The 22,733-nt window shown below is 40.2% G+C and overlaps 1 protein-coding gene across 7 annotated transcripts in view; it reads right to left on the bottom strand.

Annotated features, from left to right (window-relative positions):
* PLEKHG1 (pleckstrin homology and RhoGEF domain containing G1) overlaps positions 1 to 22,733 on the bottom strand; it is a 236,102-nt gene that overhangs the window by 77,890 nt on the left and 135,479 nt on the right. For all 7 annotated transcript variants that reach the window (XM_067011011.1, XM_059083437.2, XM_067011014.1 and 4 more), the window contains one exon: positions 15,201 to 15,709. In XM_067011011.1, the coding sequence (XP_066867112.1) occupies positions 15,201 to 15,608 (408 nt within the window). In that variant the 5' untranslated portion in view covers positions 15,609 to 15,709. The remainder of the gene's footprint in view (positions 1 to 15,200; positions 15,710 to 22,733) is intronic.

Raw genomic sequence — 22,733 nt, 5'->3', positions numbered from 1 at the left:
TATGCATAGCTGATTCACTTTGTTATACAGCAGAAACACACCATTGTAAAGCAATTACACTCCAATAAAGATTTTTTTTTAAAAAAGAAACTATTTAAAAGTGCAGTTTAAAGGAAAGGTTCACCCTGCCTCCTCCGAGCGCGTCTGCACCCGCCACCCCCCCCAAGTCCTTTAAGCAGCATTCAGAGAAAACAGGGGTAATTTTGCCTCAATGTGATTTTGCCATTTGAAACCAGAGACTTAGGCTGCAGCTTCTCTCTAGTTTTTATGTGACCTATTTTGGGGTGTGTGTATGTGTGTGCACACGTGTGTGTCAATGATTCAAGCACAAGAATCATCAGGGACTCTTTTATATTAGTTTAACCAAACAAAAACATTCAGAACAAGCATCCCATTTTGCTCTGGGTTGGACAGATGCTTGTAATTTCTCATCACGCCTTTATTATTTTCATACACCCCCTTCTTACAGAGTAAGGATGAGTCTCACTTTTTATAAAGGGTCACCTCACTTTTGTTAAGCGATGAGTTATTGTATAAGAATTTTCTCTAAGTATTAAAAGTTAATTACAATTAATGACATTCTGACACATGCTACAACATGGATGAACCTTGGAAACATTATGCTAAGGGAAAGAAGCCAGACACACATTCTAGCAAATTCACAGACAGAAAGTAGACTGGAGATTGCCAGGGACTGGGGAAGGGGGCATGGGCAGTTATTGTTTAATGGGTACAGAGTTTCTGTTTGGGATGGTAAAGAACGTTCTAGAAATGGATAGTGGTGATGGTGGCACAACACTTGTGTATGTGCTTATTGCCACTGAATTGTACACTTGAAAATGGTAAATTTTATGTTATGTATATTTTACAACAGTGAAAAACATTTAAAAAGTCAAAACAGAAACAGACTCACAGACTTAGAAACAAGCTTATAGTTACCAAAGGAGAAAGCGGGAGCTGGGGGGTGGAGTGGGTGGTGGGGAGGGATAAATTAGGAGGTTGGGATTAACATATACACACTATTATATATAAAATAAACAACAAGGTTCTATACAGCACAGGGAACTATATTCAACATCTTGTAACAGCTTATAATGGAAAAGAATCTGAAAAAGAATATATCTATATCTGAATCACTTTGCTGTCCATCTAAAACTAAACACAATATTGTAAACTAACTATACTTCAATAAAAAGTCAGTTATCATAATTTTAAAAAATCACCTTGTATATGAAGACCAGGCATCAGGCGATATATTTTAGATGTATACTAAACATAATAAAAAATGTTCTTGCTAGTCAGGCTCATCAGTAAGGACTCAGGTTATGCTCTGGGGAGTAAATTCACAAGGGAAAATCACCAGGGTGAGAAGGTGAGTGTGCCCCCACTCTAAACAGCTTTACCTTAATTCATTTTCTAAGGAGTTCTTCCTCTGGCTCCTTAGTGCCATCACATCCACTTCCTCCCGCTCTCTCCCTCCCCTTGCTGTGGGCTAGGAAACCAAATAATTAAACTTATTTTATTAATTAATTTTTTGGCGGTGCCGCGCGGCTTGTGGGATCTTAGTTCCCCCACCAGGAATTGAACTGGGCCCTCAGCACTGAAAACTCAGAGTCCTAACCACTGGATGGGTCGCCAGGGAATTCCCTAACTAAGCTTATTTTAAACATGTAGAGTAAATAGGCTCTTAGTGAAGGGGCCTCTCTTTGGGTAAAGACACAGGATTTACCGTTTGGCATTTGAAATATCTACTTTGGCTGCTCAAAGGGCTCACTTATATCCTAGTTACATTCTTGAGAGCTGAGGATGGAGGAGATGAGATCTCGAGCCATCCTTAGATTCTGGCTTCTTGAATTAGACTCCTTTACAGAGGATGAAGCTGAGGTCAGCCCGGTTGGTTGTCCATGGCACACAGCTCACTGTCAGCGTGGGACTGGAGCCCAGACCAGTGCTCTGCACGTTAAATCAATCTCAGTTTAGCTCAGCTCAAGTCAAAATTCTGGAAATAATTTCATTCTGCCATTGCATCCCTGGCAGCCCTGTACGATATTAGAAATAAATTCCAACTACATGTAAGTATATCAGACAAACTAACAAAATCAAAACAATATATATCCTTCTTAAACTGCAAAGTTAAGATAATTTTCTGAAATAATACCTTAACGTAGATTAGCAAGAACAAATATGATACTTTGAAATGTACCAGAAGTTACTGGCCTTTCCAAATAATACTAAGTATGTTAATAATAATAATGATAATATTAATAATCATTCTCACTTGAGTGCTTTACTATATGCCTAGCACAGTGCTAGCATTTTGCATGGATAGTCTTATTTTCACAACAATCCTCTTATTCCCATTTTACAGGTAAAAACACTGAAACTTAGAAAAGTTTAGTAACTTATCCAAGATCACAAAGGGAAATGGCAGAGTCAGGATTTGGATTCAGTTCTTGCAGATTCTAGCTTTTCTTCATTTTCACCATTTCATCACCGGGGATGGGGTGGGTGGGGTAATTCGTGCTGCCTTTAAATGTCTATTGTTTGCTTTATAACAAAGGGAAAAAAAATCCCTTTAGGACAGTGGACCTCAATGTTCATTGCTTATTGGAATATGGAGAGTTTTAAGAAAAAGTGTCACCCTGGGAGATTCAGATTTCATTAGTCCAGGCTACACCTGAGGGGGCAGGAGTTGTAAAAGCTCCCCAGGTGATACTCAAGTGCAGCCTCTGCTTTAGAAAAATCCTGTTTTTAGCTGCTCTTCCTAACCAGATTTCTTAGGTGACAGCTTTTAATTGCTCAAATAATAACCCCTTGAACCTGTCTGGGAGGGCTTATTATCCTTGATATGAACCCAGCTGATGACCAGTTAACTGTGTGTTCTCATACGGGATCTTTATGTTGCTTTACTCTGTCCTATCTTCGAAGTGAGAAATTTTATTCTAGTGGATTTTCTTGCCAAAAGTAATACCTAGAACATTCTAGATAATTTTGAATATGAAGTAAATTTATACAATTTATCAGTAACCTTCTTTACCTTCTTCCTTTCAAATAGGACCTGGAACTTTAGAGCCAGCTCCTACTTCAGAACAGGAGATGGCAAGAAGGGGTCCTAGAGTATCAATTTATCTGTTAATTATTACAAATGGGCTAGCCCAGACTCTCTGGTCTTGCAGGAGACAATTTCTCATCCTCAAAAAGCTACCTATATATATGCTAGGGGAAAAAAAGGTAATGCCACAGTTTAGACAAGTCCCAAAAAGTTGCTCAGGAAATGACCCTAATTGTTTCCAATTCCCCTCTATACCACTGCTCTGGTTTTGTCTAAACTACGTGGTGGTTGGATGTAGAAGTGACAAGCTCTGTCCTTCAAACGTATCCGTGTCAATTTCATCCTAGTCAATGGCTGAGATGTAGAAAACTGGGCAGTTAAATGCAATGTGTTTCCAGAAAATTTCATTAACAACTATGTATGAGAAACCTCCTTAATTGCTAAGTAAGGGAAACTCAATAAATGCTTCTTGTATTTTTCTAGTTGTTTCTAAATGAAATGGATACAGTCCTGGCACTGCCAATACTTAGCTTCAGGGTCTGGACTTGAACAGCTTTTAGCTGTTGAGAGTTGCAGCTGTGCCAGGGCCGGGCAAAGCATCTTACAGGCATTACCTCTGTTAATCCTCACAACATCCTATGAGGTACGCAATACCTTTCATTTTAAGAAGAAGAAACTGAAGATTACAGAAGTTAAATAATTGTTCAAGATCAAAGGTAGTAGGTGACAGAACTAAGATTTGCATCCAGTTGGAGAAATCACTTAGTTCTCTGGATCTCCATTTCCTCACCTATACAAATGATTGGGTAGAACTTGATAATTCATTCAGCAAATATTTACTGATGGCCTATTAAGTGTCAAAAGCGGTGCTGATTGCCAGGAATAGAAAACTTACCAACACATCTTACCCTTTCAGAATCTATGGTCAGCTAGACTTCTCTGAGTTATTTTCCAGTTCTAAAACTTTGTGTGATTCTACTGAATCAAAAATTCTGTGCTATTTGAAGCAATCTAAGCATCCACCAACAGATGACTGGAGAAACAAAATGTGATATATACATACAATGGAATATTATTCAACCTTAAGAAGGAAGAAAATTCTGACATGTGCTACGACATGGATGAACCTTGAAGACATTATGCTGAGTGAAATAAACAGTCACAAAAGAACAAGTACTGTACGATTCCACCTATGTGAGGTATCAAAAGTAGTCAGATTCATAGAAGTAGAGAGTACAGTGGTGGTTATCAGGAGTTGGAAGGAGGGAGGGGAAGATGGGGAGTTACTGTTTAACAGGTACAGAGTTTCAGTTTTCCAAGACGAAAAGAATTCTAGGGATCGGTCGTGCAACACTGTGAACATACTTAATGCCTCTAAACTGTACATTTAAAAATGGTTAAGACAGTAAATTTTATGTTATGTGTATTCTACCACAATTTTTTAAAATGAAAAAAGGATTGCCTGAGGCTGAGGAAAGAGGGAATGAAGAGTTAGTGTCTAATGGGTGCACAGTTTCAATTTGGGGTAACAGAATATTTCTGGAGATGGAAGGTGGTAATGGTTATGTAGTTCAATGAACAGCAGTGTCAATGTAGTTAATGTCATTGAATTGTACACTTAAAATGGTTAAAATAATAAATGTCATGTATATTTTACCAGTTTTAAAAAGATATAAAACATGCCATGTGCGCTGCTGTATTGAACAATGCTATCCCGCTTAAGTGGCAGAGTAGTCTTGGTGGGCAGAGGAGAAACTGAAAACATGAATGATCAGAAAACAGGCTACTAAACTATGTAGGCTGACAAGTCCCACATCAGTCCAATCTACCTCTTCCTTTTCTAGGTGTCACAGAGCAGGGCTGCTTCCACACCAACTTGCTCTAGGCTTGCTCGTCACATGACCTGGGTAGATTCTTTGATGTGATTAGTTTCACCAGGTGTGAGCAACATGTTTTCTTTGGAAGAAATTTCCAGCCATGGGAAACTACTCCCAACTGAAGGTTGGTTTGTTTTGAACACAATTTCCTGAATTCTATATTTTCTACCCACTCAGTATAACTGAGTGGGTATAACTTCAAGATGGCACACGCTCAAAAGGCAGGATAATTCTACCCCAGCTGAACATGACCTGTTTTAGCAAATCTTCAATAGAATTGTGCCTACAGGCAGTCTTTGAAATATATTAGCAGTTCTTTAGCAGACCAGTAATAATAGCTACCCAATCACCTGAGTTAACTGAAGTTTTTGAAATGACTTTTCATCAAAAATCAGAATGTTGCCTTTAAAAAAAAAAGCTTAATAGAATGGGAAGGGACTTTTTAGTTGCAGGTATTTTTCTTAATGCTTGATCTCGCAAAAGAAATCAATGTACTCAGTTATGTCTGTAAGTCAGTCTATCCTTTCCTTTAATACATTGTCTAACTCTGAATCTGCAAGTGCAGGTGGAAAATATTCTAATTTTATCATCAAAAAGACACTAATATTTACCCCTTACATCTCCTTGGTGTAATGAGTTTCATAGGCAGCAAGAGCTATAGTTTGTGTAAGAGTATTGGACCAAATTGTGAAAATCCTTTCAGCGAAAGAAAAATTTCTGACAACTCCACTTTCAAGTAATCATATTTGTTGGTCCCAGATTAGGGTAAAAAAAAAAAATCTATTTTTTAGTTTTCACAAATGTAAATAAAGTCTCAAATTGCTGAGAGAGCTTGAAATTCTTTTAAATCATTTTTTTCTTACAGGGAGGAAATAAAAAGTGCTTTAGGAATATTTGTCATTGTCTTTATTAGTCCTACTTAACATAAATGGAAGATCATGTTTTTTGCCAACAGGTATAGTGTTCTTTAATCTTCTGGTCTGAGCAAAGGGGATGGGGGAGGGGTGAGACCTATTTGTAACAAGTCATAATACTCCAGAGAATAAGTACAGTCAATTCTGCTTTAACATTTGCTTTGAAAACATGAATGTGTTCCCACATGATTACTATACTAGGGAGTAACTTGAACTTAAATTTCTGAATTTTGCTTAGGCAGGATTGCATCCACGATAAACACTAGGTGAGCACAGAAAAGCACAGCCACTTCCAAAGAGCAGCAGAGGAATGCAAATACACACACACACACACCTCAAATACATACCAGCTACCTCAGTCCACCTTGTGTGCCTCAAAACTGCACCCATCCACGGCACGTGTATCAATTTTGCATCGATGTTAGGTAAACCTACTTCATAATAACTCACACTGCAACCCTGCACATGCCTTCTGCTCTCTTCAATTTTTCTCTCCTTCCTCTTAGCCTACCTTATATTTTTCCTTCTGTTCTTTTTCTTCTTTACTGTTCTTTTTTCTCACTCTTTTTCTCTCACTCCTCTTTGTTCTCTTCCTCTCACAGAGGGTGGCAGCTGTGGGAATCAGTTGGCTCCCACAAGAAATTTCAGGGGTTTTTTTTGAGGTAAAGTATCATATTTACTAGAGAATATGATACTTTAACCATTTAACATGTATAAAACTGTCTCCATTTTTGTTAGATTCCTATCTTTCTTTTTTTGTGTCACTGATGATGTTTTTGAGTGTTGTGCTTGGAACCCATTTTTCCATTTCTTCCTCATATGATTTTGCATAGTGAGCAATTTTTAGGAGCACATATGTCTTATTATAGCGGAATTGATTATAGGCACTTTGAAATTCATATAGCTCTTTACCTCTATCATCTGTACTCTCTCTTTCTTGGGTCTTAGACATATGATATGGAAGCTAAAAACAATCTGCAACTATAATCTCTTCTCAGATCACGAACTCTTGCAACCTGGTAAAAATGTCCTACAAAGCCTGGACATCTTTGGACTGACCTCAACGATTGATTCTGGCCCCAAGCTTCAGGAAGCAAGTCACACACAAAAAAACAAGTTTAAAAAATAAAAAAAGAAGTCACAAGTCAGGATTGTCAGGAATGCAAAGGTGAGTTTTCCATTACCTGAGGTTTAGTATTTCTTAAGGAGACAATGAGGAACCCCACTAAATTCATAATTATTACACCAACTGGTGTTCATTATGCTATTGCTACAGAGTTCTTAGTAATTTGAAAAGTGTACTCCAAGTAAAGGTTAACAATATAAATAGACTACTATTTATCAATGGTAAATTTGCTTTCTCCAAGTTCACCTCTGAAAAGATGCAAGTTGACTTCAACTTCTTATGGAAAACCATCCATAATGATGTCAGTTGATTTAGGGGGTGCAAGGCCCAAGAATGTGTTAAAACACTTTCAACAATTAGGTTTTTCATTGCTTACTTTTTCTTCAAGTGTCTATAATTCTCATTTTGGCTTCTCAGAACAGCTACAGAAATGAGTCTAAGAGAAGGGCAGGGCACTGAAAAGGAGGGCATTCCATTTTCTTATAAACTTTATCAGTGTGGCGATAAACTTGCAGCTTCCAAGCATCATCATTCTATTAAGGGTTTGATGGCATTAGTCCATTATCCTCATTGACTCCAGTCAACTCAAGAGGTTTCAGAACACTAGCAAGAGAAGTATCATCCCTGCCTTTGAACTATGCTAGACCCAGAAGGCCTCTTTTTAAAGTGAAATACTACCTATTATGTTCAATAATTCCAAAGAGCCCTGTTGACAGGTCATATGGATAGGAAAAACTCCAAAAATAAAAGAGGAGAGGGCATTAGGAATCATGGGAGAAAAAGAGGGTGGTGGTGATGGAGACATGAAAGAGGGGAGGAACAAGAGAAAGTACATTGGTCTGAATCTGTTCCAGGTCCTAAATGAAGAATTCCATTTCAAACATTCTATTGGGTTATTTAGTAGAGAGAGTAACTATAGTCTTGGCAGTAAGCATCATCAAAATCTTTCCAGCTTTCTTCTTCATGTAGTTTTATTTTTACTTTTAGTGATGGTGGGATACATGGTGTAGGTTTTACAATGAGAATGTTTCAGATATATATAATGCATGGTGTACACTGGCAATTGCTCACAAAAATGTTTCCTACTTTTTCTGGGCACACAGCTAGACTATATCTCCAAACTTAGAGTTTGATGTGGAATGAGAGATGGGGTGAGCCATTTCTGTGCTTGTCCCAGAACCCCCCACCCCTTCCCCAATGCATGTCTCCATGTCCTCTTGCCCTTCTAGCTGAGATGGCACAGACCCCAGCACAACCTTTGGAGCCACGTGCTGAAGGAGCCAGAGCCTCATCAGCTTGGTTCCTGAATGACTGCATGGAGAAGCACAACTCCCATTAACTTGAACACACACATACATGATTGTAAAAGGAGAAACTTCTGTTGTATTAAGTCAATAATTTGGGGCCTATTTGTTACTGTGGCTTAGCCTACTCTTATACATTATGCCTTCCAAATTTTTGGAACAGTGGTTCTCAACCAAGGGAATTTTGTCCCTCAGGGGCTATTTGGCAATGTCTAGAGGCAATTTTGGTTGTCATGAGTGGGGATGGTGGTGGTTCTATTGGTATCTAGTGGGTAGAGGCCCGGTTTGCTGCTAAACATCCTACAATGCACATGACTATCCCCTACAGCCAAGAAGTATCCAGCCCCAAATGTCTATTGTGCTGCTGTTGCAACACCCTGCCCTAGAGAGCTTAAGAAGAAGACAAACATCTCTGAGCCCTCTGCTAGACAATAAGAGGAGATTTACAATAACAGTGTAATAGTAAAAGAGGGGCTTTAGAGTGAAACTTGGGTTCCAGTTCCAGTTCTACCACTAACCATGTACAGACCTTGGATAAGTTCCTTTACTCTTTGTACATGCAATATTCTTGTGCTAAAAATAAGAAAATTATTATAGTACCCACAAGATGGGGCTGTGGGTGAGGCTATAAGTGCTTAATGCAGCGCCTGAAATACAGTAAGTACTCAAATATTAGTTGCTGTTAATGTTGTTTTTTGGTGTTTTTGTTATTAAGGCACATATCTAGAAAATTTAGAAGTGGTAGCTATGAAGTATGTTTACAGATGTTCGGATTCACTGAGGTGGCAGCTGTGGTCACAAAGCTTAAGGTTTCACGTTGGTGATACTCACTGTCTACCGTGCTCCCAGGAGAATCTGACCAATATCGTTATTTTGACTAATTTTCCTAAGTTTCGACTCAAGATCTAGCCAGAACGATTTGGAGGAGATAAACTGACATCATTCATTAAGTATACACGAACTTGTGTGAACAACCCACAGCTACTTTTGCACAGCAACTCTGCAAACCTTAACTCACTTTGCTTTTACTAAATGCTGCCCACCTTGACCTATTTTCGATGTTCATTAGCAATTAATCATAAGATTCCAAATGGACAAAAGACTTAAAAGGCCAGATCCCTGCCCTCCCTCCCATATTAGGCTGCAACGAGTAGAAGAGATGAACACTCAAAATCACTATGTTCTCACCTTCTAAGTTTCTGTCGCTGTTAAGGTGACAAGAGATGAGAGTGGGGTGGGGTAGGGAAGGAGGGGGACGAAACAACAACAAAGAGGCATGGAAACAAACAGTCAAAGTGAAGTTTGGGGGGGCTCATGTACAGTGGTTAGACGCGCTATTTGAGGAGTAACTTCTACATAAGCATGAAACTACTTAACAGGTTTGCTTCCAAATTACCATAGATCTTAAATGGTTTTAGGAAAGATCTCATTCACCCTCCGTAATAAAAGTCCGGGGAAGGAAAAATAAGACCCATTCAAACTAAAGTGCTCAAATGCCATGTAAAAGAAAAAGTACGTTACCTTATGCCAAGTACTACAGTGTAAATTCTTTGTTAAACCCACCCACGTAATAACCCTTCATTAAAAACAATCCCTGACAAGTCCTACACTCTAGCGTTGAACATATACTTCCCTCAATATTCAAAAAATCTTAGTCTAAATGAACCTCATAAAAAGTGCCAGTTTAATAAATGTTATTTAAACTGGAGGGAAAGTAGTGAGTGAGGACATCTGTAAATAGAAAGACAATAAAATCTATGACAGTTCACCACATCTCAACAGCCTTTTCCCTTGGTTCAAAACCTTTCTCCTCTTGTCAAGTACTCTAAGCAGTTATGGCTGGTCCAGGGAATGCCCATGTAAAGCCATCCTTTCACGGCCAAGGGAAAAGAGCAGCAGAGACATAAACTGACCTTTCCACACCAAAACATCTTATCTCTCCAACAGAATCCACAGGAAACCAGGCTTCAAGAGAAACCACCTCCAAGCTTGACAGTGTTGTCCTTGAGGGGTGGCACAGGACAAAAGCCCACTCAGATTCCATTTTATCCAAGTCTTAGTCACCTCACCAGCCTAAGACCTAAGTCTCCAGGCAGAGTCAAGGGTGGAGTCACTGCACAAATGCCCTGGGCCTGATCACTGGGTTCCTTCATTCACTCTGCACAGATCTGGGAGAGGCTCGCTTCCCAAGCATGAGTTCTCCTTCCACTAACGGATACCTCCGGTGCTAAGGGCAGCCTCTTTAAGCTATGGCAACAGGCAGAATAGCTTTCAATGTGCTTCATATCACTAAGTGTGTGAAAAGCATCCTTCTCTCATCCACCTACACTGCCACTGTCTGTACTATCACACGATAAACAAAGAGTCCGTGTCGACCAATAAATACAAGAGCTGGGGGTTGGAGATCAACAGTATAATCCCTGTGTAGCAACAGCTTTTGATCAACGCTGAATGCTTTCAACAAGGATTGCTTAAGGCTTTGGCTCTTTATAAATTTTACACAGTAAAGCTATAATAATCACTTCTTAACTTTTTAACACACTATAAGGATAAAGGTGCTTGGAAAAGGATTTTGGCTTTCTGGAATATGATAGAAAAAAAAATAAACTCACATGTTACTTTTAATATTTTACCCACTTTTTCCTCACTAAATACACATCCTCAGCATCCCAAAAGATGGTTTAATTTAGTATTTCTTATACTTCAAAGATGCCATTTTGTAGTAGGGATGTAACTTCTAATTACACAGTATTACATGATGCTATGAATTATTTAAAAACTTTCCTAAAAAGGTTAAAACAGGCCATGAACTATATCTGGGGCCAAGTTTATGAGACTGTCAAAGGCTCTTTTATAGATCATTTAGAAAGATTAAAGAAACCCCCTCTACGCATGAGAGTCTCTGCTCAGTCAATCTAACGTCCCATTAAACATGAAAGAAACCCTTATTTCCTACTTTCCAGCTATGAATTTCTCCCTCTCCACAAACTGTATCATTGGTGATTTTACTTTTAACTTTTCAAACTGGCTTTCATACTTATTATCTCATTTTATCTGTGAATGCTATTAGGAGCCATATATAGAAATGGAAATAACAGCTCTATTGTTTCTTTCAGTATGGGTGACAGTCAAGACCTCACCTCTCTCTCTCTCTCTCATATGTCAAGTGTGCAAAAGCAAATCACTAGGATGTCAGGCAAAGGAGCAGAGGATAGAGTAGCCATGGGGAGGGGATGGGGGGGACAGAGAAAAGGGTCTGAGGAGGATGCAAGGGATAAAGACCAGTAGCAATAAGAACAATAACATTTCTCAGTTAAATTTTCAAAAAGCATTAGGAATTCATTTTTGAATTCCCAAATGGCATGGGGAAGAAAAAAACCCCAGTGTATTTGGGATTATTTTAATACAATGTCTCTACGTAGCGAAAGAAAGACATACATCCTCCTTTGCCTTGTAACCAACATCTGGGGATCCTATTGCCCAGATAATGTCAGCAGGATCTCTTCTCAGAAATAAGCGACTCTGATGTTATTTGGTACCATGTTGAGCTATCAAAGCACACGGTATTAACATCTTCTAAATCAGTGTATATAGCAATGACCTTTCACAAAAATGTTTCTTTTTATAAATTCTAAGAACTAAACCTGAGTGGTGAGGATTTTGTATGGATAGGATATACTACAGATAAAAGGTACCGCTTACAGGAAAATTAATTAAACCGAGACTGATTATTGAAGGATATTAGTTAGTGGGAAGTCAATAAAGTAGAGAGTGTGGACAGTCCGAAATTGTGCTACTGCATAAGTGAAAAATGACTTCCCAGTTATCTCTATAAATGATTAGATGTTTTTTTCCAGAAATACTTCTTGCTTAGAAAGTCAACCAACAAACTCTCTTTGTGTGGTGAGAGCTTATTATGGTAGGTCGTTACTAAGTGGCCCTTTTCCCAACGGAAAATTCTGAATTTGAAAAATTCAGGATGTTAGAGAACTCAGCTACAGAATTAGAAAAACAGGTTAGAAATGGATCAAGAAAAATGGATTTTTAAAGGAGTTGATGCTTTGTATTTTCAAACAATACCCCTCATAACAGTCTTTATTGGGTAAGGTTGCTGCAAACTGGAAAATAATTGGTTACTCTCCATAAAGGAAAGAACTAGATAAAACAAAATTTCACAATTTTGTGAAAATTGTGATCTTGAGAAACAGAGGTGGTCACACACAAAAGTGTGTCAAGAAGAGGCTGCAGTGACCAACCCTGATCTGAAGAGACTCTGCACTTTTCTAGGTGGGGAGGGGATGTGACTTGAAGCATCCTGGTGACTTGGGAGCAAAGCAGCACCTACTTCTTCCTACCCGGTGCCTCCTCCTACATTTGGGACATGTCTCCCAACCACCCTTCCTCCAACAACCTTCTCCATCTCTCCTCTCCCTCTTACGTGTCACCTCAGGTTTTCTGTGTGTTCCTCAGAAATAATCCAATTGCCTTCAAAATAATAATGTTGGAATCACCCGTTTTAAACTACTTTTTCCTAATTAAATTTCTGCTGTAGTGAACTACTCATCTGTTTATTTTTGTGAAAGACTTCAGGTAAGACAGCTATTGGGCTTCCCTGGTGGCGCAGTGGTTGAGAGTCCGCCTGCCGATGCGGGGGACGCGGGTTCGTGTCCCGGTCCGGGAAGATCCCACACGCCGCGGAGCGGCTGGGCCCGTGAGCCGTGGCCGCTGCGCCTGGGCGTCCGGAGCCTGTGCTCCGCAACGGGAGAGGCCACAACGGTGAGAGACCCGCGTACCGCAAAAAAAAAAAAAAAAAAAGACATCTGTAACTGGGCCAGTCGAGAGTGGTTTGTTCACTCTCAACCAGCAAATTCAGAAGAGGCCGGTGATGATGATAGTTTCCACTTACTAATTGCTTACCACGTTGCAGATGCTGTTGTGTGAGCTTTTCATGTATTATCAAATTGAGTTCTCATAATAACAACCCTATAGGGCAGGTATTATTAGTCTCATTTTACAGTTGATGAAATGCAGGCACAAATTCATAGTCTAATACAGGGCTTGGCGGACCAGGGCCCTTGGGTCCAGCCCAGCCCTAAAGTTTTCCTGGAACTTCCATGCCCCTTCATTGACATAGTGTCTGGGGCTACTGCTGGGCTACAGTGGCAGGGATGAGCAGTTAGGACTGACAGCTTAGGGCCCCGAAAGCCTAAAATATTTACTATCTGGCCCTTTATAGAAAAAGTCCACTAACCCCGAGTGTAAAACATGGCTAATGCACTGATAAAGGCAAAAAGGCAAGAACATTTGGAGAGCTTGGAATAAAATTTCTGCTGAAACTTTCTTAGAAAAAAAATTCTGTCTTGATCTGTTTTCTTTCATATACATCTTATTTCTTCTCACCTAAGGTTTGTCAATCAGCCTCAGAAAAAAAAAAAAAGAGTGTTCACAGACTCCCGGCTTAGTCACTGAAGGTTTCTCTGTCAGTACAGTGAGTTTTGATGAAGTGGTGACGTTTCCAAGAAAGAAAGAAAAAAGGACATTCCAAAGAAAGCTTTGACAACCACAAATTTCCTCAGAGGTCCCAAAACTTTTGGCAGTTTCACAGGTATTTCTTCTCAAGTACAAATGACATCATTGATGAAATTAAAGAAACAATTGGCCTGGTTTATTCGACATTTGGTATCACATATTGCTGTGGTTGAGCATCAGTCGATTTTTCTATTTTTACTGGGAAGTTATGTCATAACTATTTTTAGTAGTGTCTGGTTCGATCGCTTGTGGAACTCAACACACAACTGTGCCTGAGAATTTGTTTTTCCCCTAAAGCTATAAGAATGTATGTATTTGGTGGAGAATGTCCTCATCAGCAAACGTTCCACCACTTTATTCTGAAACACATTTTAGATTAAAAGTCTAAAAACAGGAAGAAGGCACTAACGCATGAAAGAATCTGGGATAGTACTAGGCAGCGAAGGGAGTGTAGCTTTATAATAATATCAATTTGCCTTTGAACTATTAATACTAATATTTTAAATCATTAATTGAGAATGAAGTAATATCTGAGTGGCTCTGGTAATTCTTACTTTATCCTTGAAAACCTAACTCTAAATCAAAGTCAAATTCATTGTTGAATAAATCAACTATACTCCCACATAAAATAAAAATTAAAAAAAAAAAAAAAGGAAGGATACAGGGAAAACAACAACAACAAATTAATAATTGAATTTCCAGAGTCTGCGATCTGGTACCTGAGCTGAGTTCAATTTGCAGGGGGTCAAAGAATTTATGCAAACTTGCTTACCATAAAAGAAAAGTAAACACCTAAGACCAAGCCCAGGGTTTTTCTCTATCTTTCACCACCTTCCGTCAAATACTAACCAATACAGAAAACACCATCAAACGGTAATTCCCAGGCTTGGTTGCACAGAAGAATCACCGGGGCATCTTCCATAATTTCCTCCTACCCGCAGACCACACCCCAGGTCCGGGAAATCTGTCTCTGGAGGTGAGACACAGGCATCTATAGTTTTGGAAGCTCCGGACACCTGGAGACAATTGTGAGTAAGGCGAAGATAGCCTGATGGGCTCAGTCAGTACACACCTGGCATCTGCAAGTCAGGAAGCCTCCATCCTCTGCTCTCCACTCTCTGCCACAGACTCTCAGACCTTTGGGGTAGGATTCACTAACACAACACACCGGTGTATGCACTGGTATCATCATTCGTACTCCTAGCAGGTAATCAATTTGTGAAAGCAAATATTAAGAGGATCTTAACACAGAGAGGATGGCCCTAGGGTTTCTCAAGTTATGATCTGTTTAAACATTCACACCACTCTTGCATCTTAGAAGACACCTGGCTTTGCTCTTTATTTTGCGAACAGGTTGATGCTGCAGGACAAACTTCAAAAGCCAGCAATTTGCCTTACCTCTACGATGCTTTTTAAATCTTGCACGTAAGTCCTTTCGGTCTCCAGAATCTCCTGCACAACTCTGTCCACGTAGAGCAGCTTGGGGCTGGTGGCTGACTCTGCCCCCGTTTTGGTCGCCGCGTTGGTTTCCACGCTGTGCTGAGCCCAGGGCTGCTTCTCACTGCCCTGGTCCGTGTTCTGTTGCCCGGCTGCACCGTCCCTCGGCAGCTCACTGCTGGAAAACGGCCTGGCTGGCATCAGCTCCAGCTTTATGGCCCCTGCTTCCTTATCCTGGGGAAACAAGCCCAAGTGGCTGTTTGAAACTAAGGTCATTCTGCTGCCAAAGGAACCATGGCTGTCCCGGGAGGAGGCTGAGGACGACGTGGAGCCAAAGCTGACCGGGCGGTCGCTGTCGGAAAGCTCCATGGCTTTCAGTTCTTGGGAGCGGCGGGAGGGCCTGGGTGTGGTTTTGCGATCTGGAGCTTGTGTTACAGCTGATGGCACTTCAAGACGCAACGGGTGCACATCTATACACATGAAAAAAAAATAAATAAATAAGAAAAAGGACAAGATAAGCAAGGTAGGCAAGTGTTTTAAAATTATATCAAACAGAAAGTTTAAAGGCGGTTAAAACCTAGCTCAATCTATGTGGTCAAAAGCAAAAAGGTAGCAAGTTAGGTATAGATGGAAATGTAAACATACCCACGGGACGCTGAGTTGCAAAGTTGGAGTTTCTAAAGCATCATCTGGAAATGCACCAGAATCAGAGCCTCCGGCACGACCTTGGACCTACTGAACCTCAGTCTGCGTTCTACCAAGACGCCAATGCCATGTGCACACACTTTAAAGCTTGAGAAGCACTGCGTCCACGGCCTCAAAGTGTGAGCACCTGGGATGACCAATAGAGCAGATTAGTCCAGATTTCCTAAATCAAGGCTCAGGGCTCAGGGCACAAGGAATCTAGAGCTTTAACAAGCACCACAGGTGATGCTTATGTATTTAAAACCCATCTTATGTGATTCTTATGGTATTTTGAGAAGCACTGTTTTAGATTTTAAGTATTCCACTATAATTCCACAAAATTTTAAGCTACCAACCTGGAAGTACCACTACTTGACTTAACGACGCTGACAATTTTACACTTTACTTGTACACAGCATTAAAGAAAGTGTCACATGGGCAATAATTTTCTAATACTGGGTAAGAAAACCCAAAATATTGAGACTCACATCCCGGTTATAACTTAACCATCCCATCAGAACATTTCTCTAGATCTCTTCTTGAAAGCTGGCGTTCCATTTGGGGTATACATGGAGTTACGCTGTTACAGAGTATATTTGATGAACTACACGTTCTGCACGTAGAGTTCAATAACATGACAGTGTGACCATGCAATTAAATAACAGCATTTAAATCTTGGGTCCAAAAAAGACCTTTCATGGACTTTAAGCTTGCAGAAGCTATTTTGGTGAAACACACAAAGTTCCAATCTTCTTCATTTGAAAGGCAGGATCCACACTGTATCCCCCTAGCAATGCTACCCCAGGTTTACAGAAACAAAATGCCTCGCAATAAAGAGAGTGATTAGCGAAGAAATTTGTTTCATTTCAAAATCCGCCAAAATCCATGTTTATAGGTCTTGTTAGAAAAATAAGAGAGTGAAACTTAGGTATGGAAGGTTATAATCAGACAAATACAATAACAAGAATATAGACTAATGATCGTCTTTTCAAAAGGAACATGAATTTGGTTTGTCTCGATAATAAAGATCATCAAACAGCTGGTACCAATATTTCTAAAATTAAAAAGAACCCATCAAGTCTATATCCTTCAACATCCAGACTTTTTCTAGATAGTTTATATTCATGGTAAATATTTGTGCAAGACTATACTGCAATTATTAAAATTATGAATATCAAATAAGGGAACTAATGGGTCAACAAGAAGGAATGGTAAGAAATGTGCAGAAAATCAGTAAATTACCAGCATAACCACTACCCCATGGTATATTTGCCCCCAATTTTTAAAGTGTTTGCAATATTCTTTCTGCTTGCTCTGTAACAGCTTTATGGCCTATAAAACATGGATTGGTTATAGTAGCTAAAATGCACTTGTGCTGAAAATCCAGATCCAACTTGAGTGTTGGAAGGATCCAAGAAGCAGCCAGGCATTTAGGTATGTTTGCAGCAAAGGATGCTTACCCATGTTTGGGATTGGTGTTAAGAAAGTCCTGGGCAGTTCAGATTAGGAGCAGACACACAGTGGCATCCATCACAACCATAACCATGAGGTTGATGTCACTTTCAGGAATGGGCACTAACTTGGAATTATATAAGGGTTCTTTAAGGTCCCAATGGGCCAATGAGGCTATGAATTAGGACCAAACACAAGTGGGATGTACTACTCTATATGAAAGAGCATCTGGAAAGGTCTAGATCATCTATTCCCCATAGATTTGGATACACTGGTCTCCAGGACAACTTCTGATTTTCCGACCAGATGAGAATCAACCTTCTCTCCCGTAGAGAAAACCATGTTTGACAGTAACATCACTCTTGGCAAATATTCATTATCAGGATGGTGAAAAATGAACGCAACAGAGAGACTCATTTCTTTACTTACTTTCACTCCAAGTTAGCCAGGCAATATTGGGACCAAGGGATTAAAGAGGAACAAAAAAATTGCCAGATGTTTTAGAGGAGTCCATGTTGGGCTGCTAGGGTTGATAGTGCCTTTTATACTTTCAAAGGCTGGAGAGAGTGGGATATGATACTCGGGTCAACAGGGATCCCTTCATGGATGAATCGCATATACCAGCATCAGTTGGACCCCGTTCCAAGGAAGGCTTCATATGTTCCAATACCAGGCCTTGTGCTCTAGGCCACTGGACCAGCCCATTCAGAGTGCCAACTGAATAGAATAAAATAGAATATTTGAGATATTTGGTATCTCTAGTATTTAGCCAAGCTTTCTGCCCCAAATTAAATACTTTCCAAAACTGCCAATGACAGAAATGAAAAATTTTAAGCTAGGTCATATAATGGCATATAATAGGGGACTGCATTTGTTAATGGATAACATTTTTTATGTTGATTATATAGATAATTATAGTTTTCTCACATAAGGAAATGTACCTCATAAAAACTGTCTAGTCTTGTTCTCACCTCCTTCAAAATAATTTAAGGTTTCCACTCTGGCTTATTCTTCCTAATACAATTCATCAATTATTAATATTTATCTCTAGAGCTGCACTGTTCAACACAGTAGCCAGTAGCCATATGTGACTACTGAGCACTTGAAATGCAACTCATCCAAACTGAGATGTGCTCTAAGTGTAAAATATACGGCAGCTTTCAAAGATGTGGCATGAAACAAATAAGTGTAAAATACTTCACTAATAGTTTTTATCTTAATTATATGTTGAAATCATACTTTGGAATAGTGGGTTAAATAAAAGATCTTCTTAAAATTATTTTCACTGATTTCATCTTACTTTTTAAAATGTGGCTACTAGAAAATTACAAAATATATACATGTCTTGCATTGTAATTCAGTTGGACAATGCTGATCTAAAAATCTTCTAGATAATTATATTATTCTGTAAGATTTAAACTTACTTCCTTATCAATCTTTATTCCAATAATAGTGAATGAAGAGGTGAATACAATTTGAAGTTTATCTTTTTTTACTCCATTCATTAATATACAATATTGTTATGAGTTAGCGAAAATAGAATTGGGAGACAAGGGCTGTGTACTGGATATTGGGGTAGCTGGTTTCCCATGATAAACTGAAACATGAGAAAGGAAATTGTAGAGCAAGAAAGCTTTATCCGGGACTCTCCTGGTGGCTCAGTGGTTGAGAATCCACCTGCCAATTCAGGGGACACATGTTCGAGCCCTGGTCTGAGAAGATCCCACATGCTGCAGAGCAACTAAGTCCATGCGCCACAACTACTGAGCCTGCACTCTAGAGCCTGCGAGCCACAACTACTGAGCCCTCGTGCCACAGCTGTGCTAGAGCCTCCATGCCTAGCGCCTGTGCTCCACAACAAGAGAAGCCACTGCGATGAGAAGCCCGTGCACCGCAATGAAGAGTAGCCCCCGCTGGCCACAACTGGAGAAGGCCCATGCACAGCAATGAAGACCCAACGCAGCCAAAAATAAATAAATGAATGAATGAATTTTTTTTAAAAAAGAAAGCTTTATCCTCACCTTGAGTGAAAGATGTTGGTGATCGTGTTAACATTTGGGTAACTTGCTGCTTTGCTTTGCTCTCCTTCTCAAAAGCTCTCTCTTTTTCTTACCAGACCTCAAACACAGGACTAATAATATGGCAACTTCCGAGAACTTGCCAGTCATCGCTGATGGCCCATGTTAGTGGATCTTTTGACCATGAATACCCTAAAGTAAGCGGATTTTCCCGCCTTGAGGGTCTTGGTCCTTCTGACCCTTGGTAAACCTGGAGGTGATGGTGGCGGAAGCACGTGTACAGGGGCCTTGATTCTTACAACTAGGCGTACTGTAGCTTAAAAGCCATCAAAAGAAAAACATTCCTTCTTGTCCCATTCTCAATAAAAAGAACAATATGGCTGTATGGCTCCCATGTAGAAAATTTTCACACATCTTACTTCATGACAAGCCTTTCTAATTTTTTTCTAGGCAAAAGAGCTTGAATTCCGTAGCTTTTCTATGTTTGCTCTTCCAACGTCCATTATTTTAATTGCCCTCCTTTGGAATGTCACTGTCAGAATCCAAAGTAGCACTTCTTGGCTCTAACTTGCCTCTGAGGCTGATTTAGGGGTGAAGCAGAACTTTTTCACTGGCAGGAAAAGTCCATGCTTCTCTGACCATGTTTACAAGTCGAAGGGGAGAGTGATGGGGCCACAGCCAACCACACCCTGTCACAACCCCCAAGGAGAGCTTTACAATGCAAGGCAAAACTATATGCACGGGACTTCCCTGGTGGCGCAGTAGTTAAGAACCCGCCTGCCAATGCAGAGCACACGGGTTCGAGCCCTGGTCTGGGAAGATCCCACATGCTGCAGAGCAACTAAGTCCATACGTTACAACTACTGAGCCTGTGCTCTAGAGCCCAAGAGCCACAACTACTGAGCCCATGTGCCACAACTGAAGTCCGTGTGCCTAGAGCCCGTGCTCCGCAGCACGAGAAGCCCGTGCGCCGCAACGAAGAGTAGCCCCCACTCGCTGCAACTAGAGAAAGCCCGCGCGTAGCAACAAAGACCCAGCGCAGCCAAAAATAAATAAATTAATTAATTTTTAAAAAAAACTATACGCACAGCTGGGAGGAGGAGTGATCAGGATTTCCAAATTCTGCTCATTGCTATTCTAGACTTCAAATACCTAATTGGAGTTCCTTGGCAGGACAGTCATGGACATCAAGAGAATGTATAGAGCTCAGGACCAGTGAATAACTAAAATTATGTAGTTCCTTATTACACTCTCTGTGAAGAGGAGGAAACAGAGGGACTAAAGTATAAGCAAGAAGTTATTCTATCAGCCAGCAAAGTTCATTTAATATAGAGCCAGTCTTTGGTAGAGCCTCCAAGTTGTAAACTGACTTGATGATTCACAAAACAGACAAACAAACTTTTGAGTCAAAGTTATAAAGATATTCACTTATATATTTCAAAGACAACACCGACTATTTGAGGAATTCTCCTCTACACATCTCTGAGTTAATAGTGAAGGGCTCAGTAGATAAAAGCTACCAGATATCAACCTCTTGGTTTTCTAAAATACCAACATGATTCTTGTATCAATGGTACGTCCAAGGCTACGATTACACATGTGTTCGCTCAGAGTGTTCAATGCAAGGGACATGATTTTCATTTTTATTTGTAGCTGTTTGGTAATGAAGAAGTAAGAAAGTCTTCTTACCATGTTAATTTCTTAGTCCTGACCAGTGTACTCTGGTCATGCAAGATGTTAACACTGGGGGAAGCTGGATGAAGGGTGTACGGAAACACTTAACTATCTTGGCAAATTTTCTGTAAATTAAAAAATTTTCCAAAATAAATAATTTTTAAAAGCCTTGTTACCATTGAAGAGTCAGTAAAGCAAAAATTTGGACAAGAAGATCAAGGATAGGAAAAGCTGCTTTGCAAAAATGCTTTTGTTCAAACAAGAAGTGAGGGGTTGAAAGAGAATCAAAGATTTCTTTGGGCTGTAAAGTCTGATACTAAATATTCAGATAATTTACTAACTGGTTCCTATCCAGTCAGTGAAAACTAAGAGGTACAATGGCTCCTGCAGTTGAGTAGGGATTGAGTTAGATAGCCCTAATTAATGCAGTTAATATATTAGCTAAATTGCCTTAGCTACAGTGGTGACTCCAGAATGTCTGTTGAGGTCACAGGCATGTCAGTTTGGTTAAAAGAGGACCTAAGGGAATTCCCTTAAGGCTCTTCATGTAAATACAGCTTTTTTTTTAACTTTTGCTGCTTTTTGGAGGTGATTTGGTGTGGGAGGTGAAGGAGATTATGGGGTGGGGTTAAAGCTACTCTGTGGGCTGCTATCACTTTCAGGGGGGTGGGTAGTTGTCCACCAAAACCCACTCCTCCTTCTTTAGTGAACAGAGTTTCAGCTGAGCACACTTCCCAGCCTCCTGTCATTAGATGTGGCCATGTGGTCAAGTTGTCACCTGTGGAAGAGATATATGTCCCTCCGGAGGTCCACTTTTCAAGCATCAGACACTGGTCCTCCACATTCTTCCCCCTTCCCACGGGGACCCAGATGTGGCAGGGATCTTTGCCTGAGCCATGAACATGACACCAGTGCCCTACAGTATGGCACAGCACGAAGACAGAGGGGCCTTGCAATAACTGGGTCGGGATGTGCCCTGAGCCACCCCGTTAAAAAGTCTGGTTATCCTGAAGCTGATGTGCTGTGGAGAAACCGTGTGGTGAGACCCCATTGATATGCAGAGAGAAGCTGGAGGGAAACTGGCTGATCTGGCCCCTGCTGTCTGAGAGATTCCAGCTCAGGCACCAGACGTGTGAGAGAGCAGCCTCTGAGACGACCCCAGCCCCGTCATGTCTGACTGCAGCACTGGGACACTCTGAGCCAGACCCACCTCGAAGAGCCTTTCCTGAACTCCCGACTCACAGAAACCTTGAGAGATTAGAAATGATTGTTGTTGTTCCAAACCACTAGGTTCTGAAGTGATTTGTAATGCAACAAGAGATAACCAGAACAGCCTCTGTTGTAACAGATCCGCCTCACCATGATACGCCAGTGCTTTAACTCTCTGTCAAAATTATCCTTAAAAAACAAAACAAAACACACACCCCTTCCCCCTCACACAAAGCCTCGCGGTTCATTCACACGTGTCATTACCTTTAGAACACTTTATAGGTGGGAAAAAAAGATAGAGAGTTAGGTAACATCATGCTCAAACCTGAACAGTGAATCAGAGACTATGGTTTCTGATTTCTAGTCCATTAGACTTGGCTATAGATTCATACAAGAGGGCAGAAAAAGAGCTTAGAGATTAGGAAATGAAGCACTAAACATAAGCTACTTGTATAAA

This window comes from Kogia breviceps, chromosome 13 (assembly GCF_026419965.1).
Source record: "Kogia breviceps isolate mKogBre1 chromosome 13, mKogBre1 haplotype 1, whole genome shotgun sequence".
NCBI classification, from domain to species: Eukaryota; Metazoa; Chordata; class Mammalia; order Artiodactyla; family Physeteridae; genus Kogia; species Kogia breviceps.
Note: the sequence above shows the minus strand (reverse complement) of the source record. Positions and strands in the feature narration are given on the sequence as shown.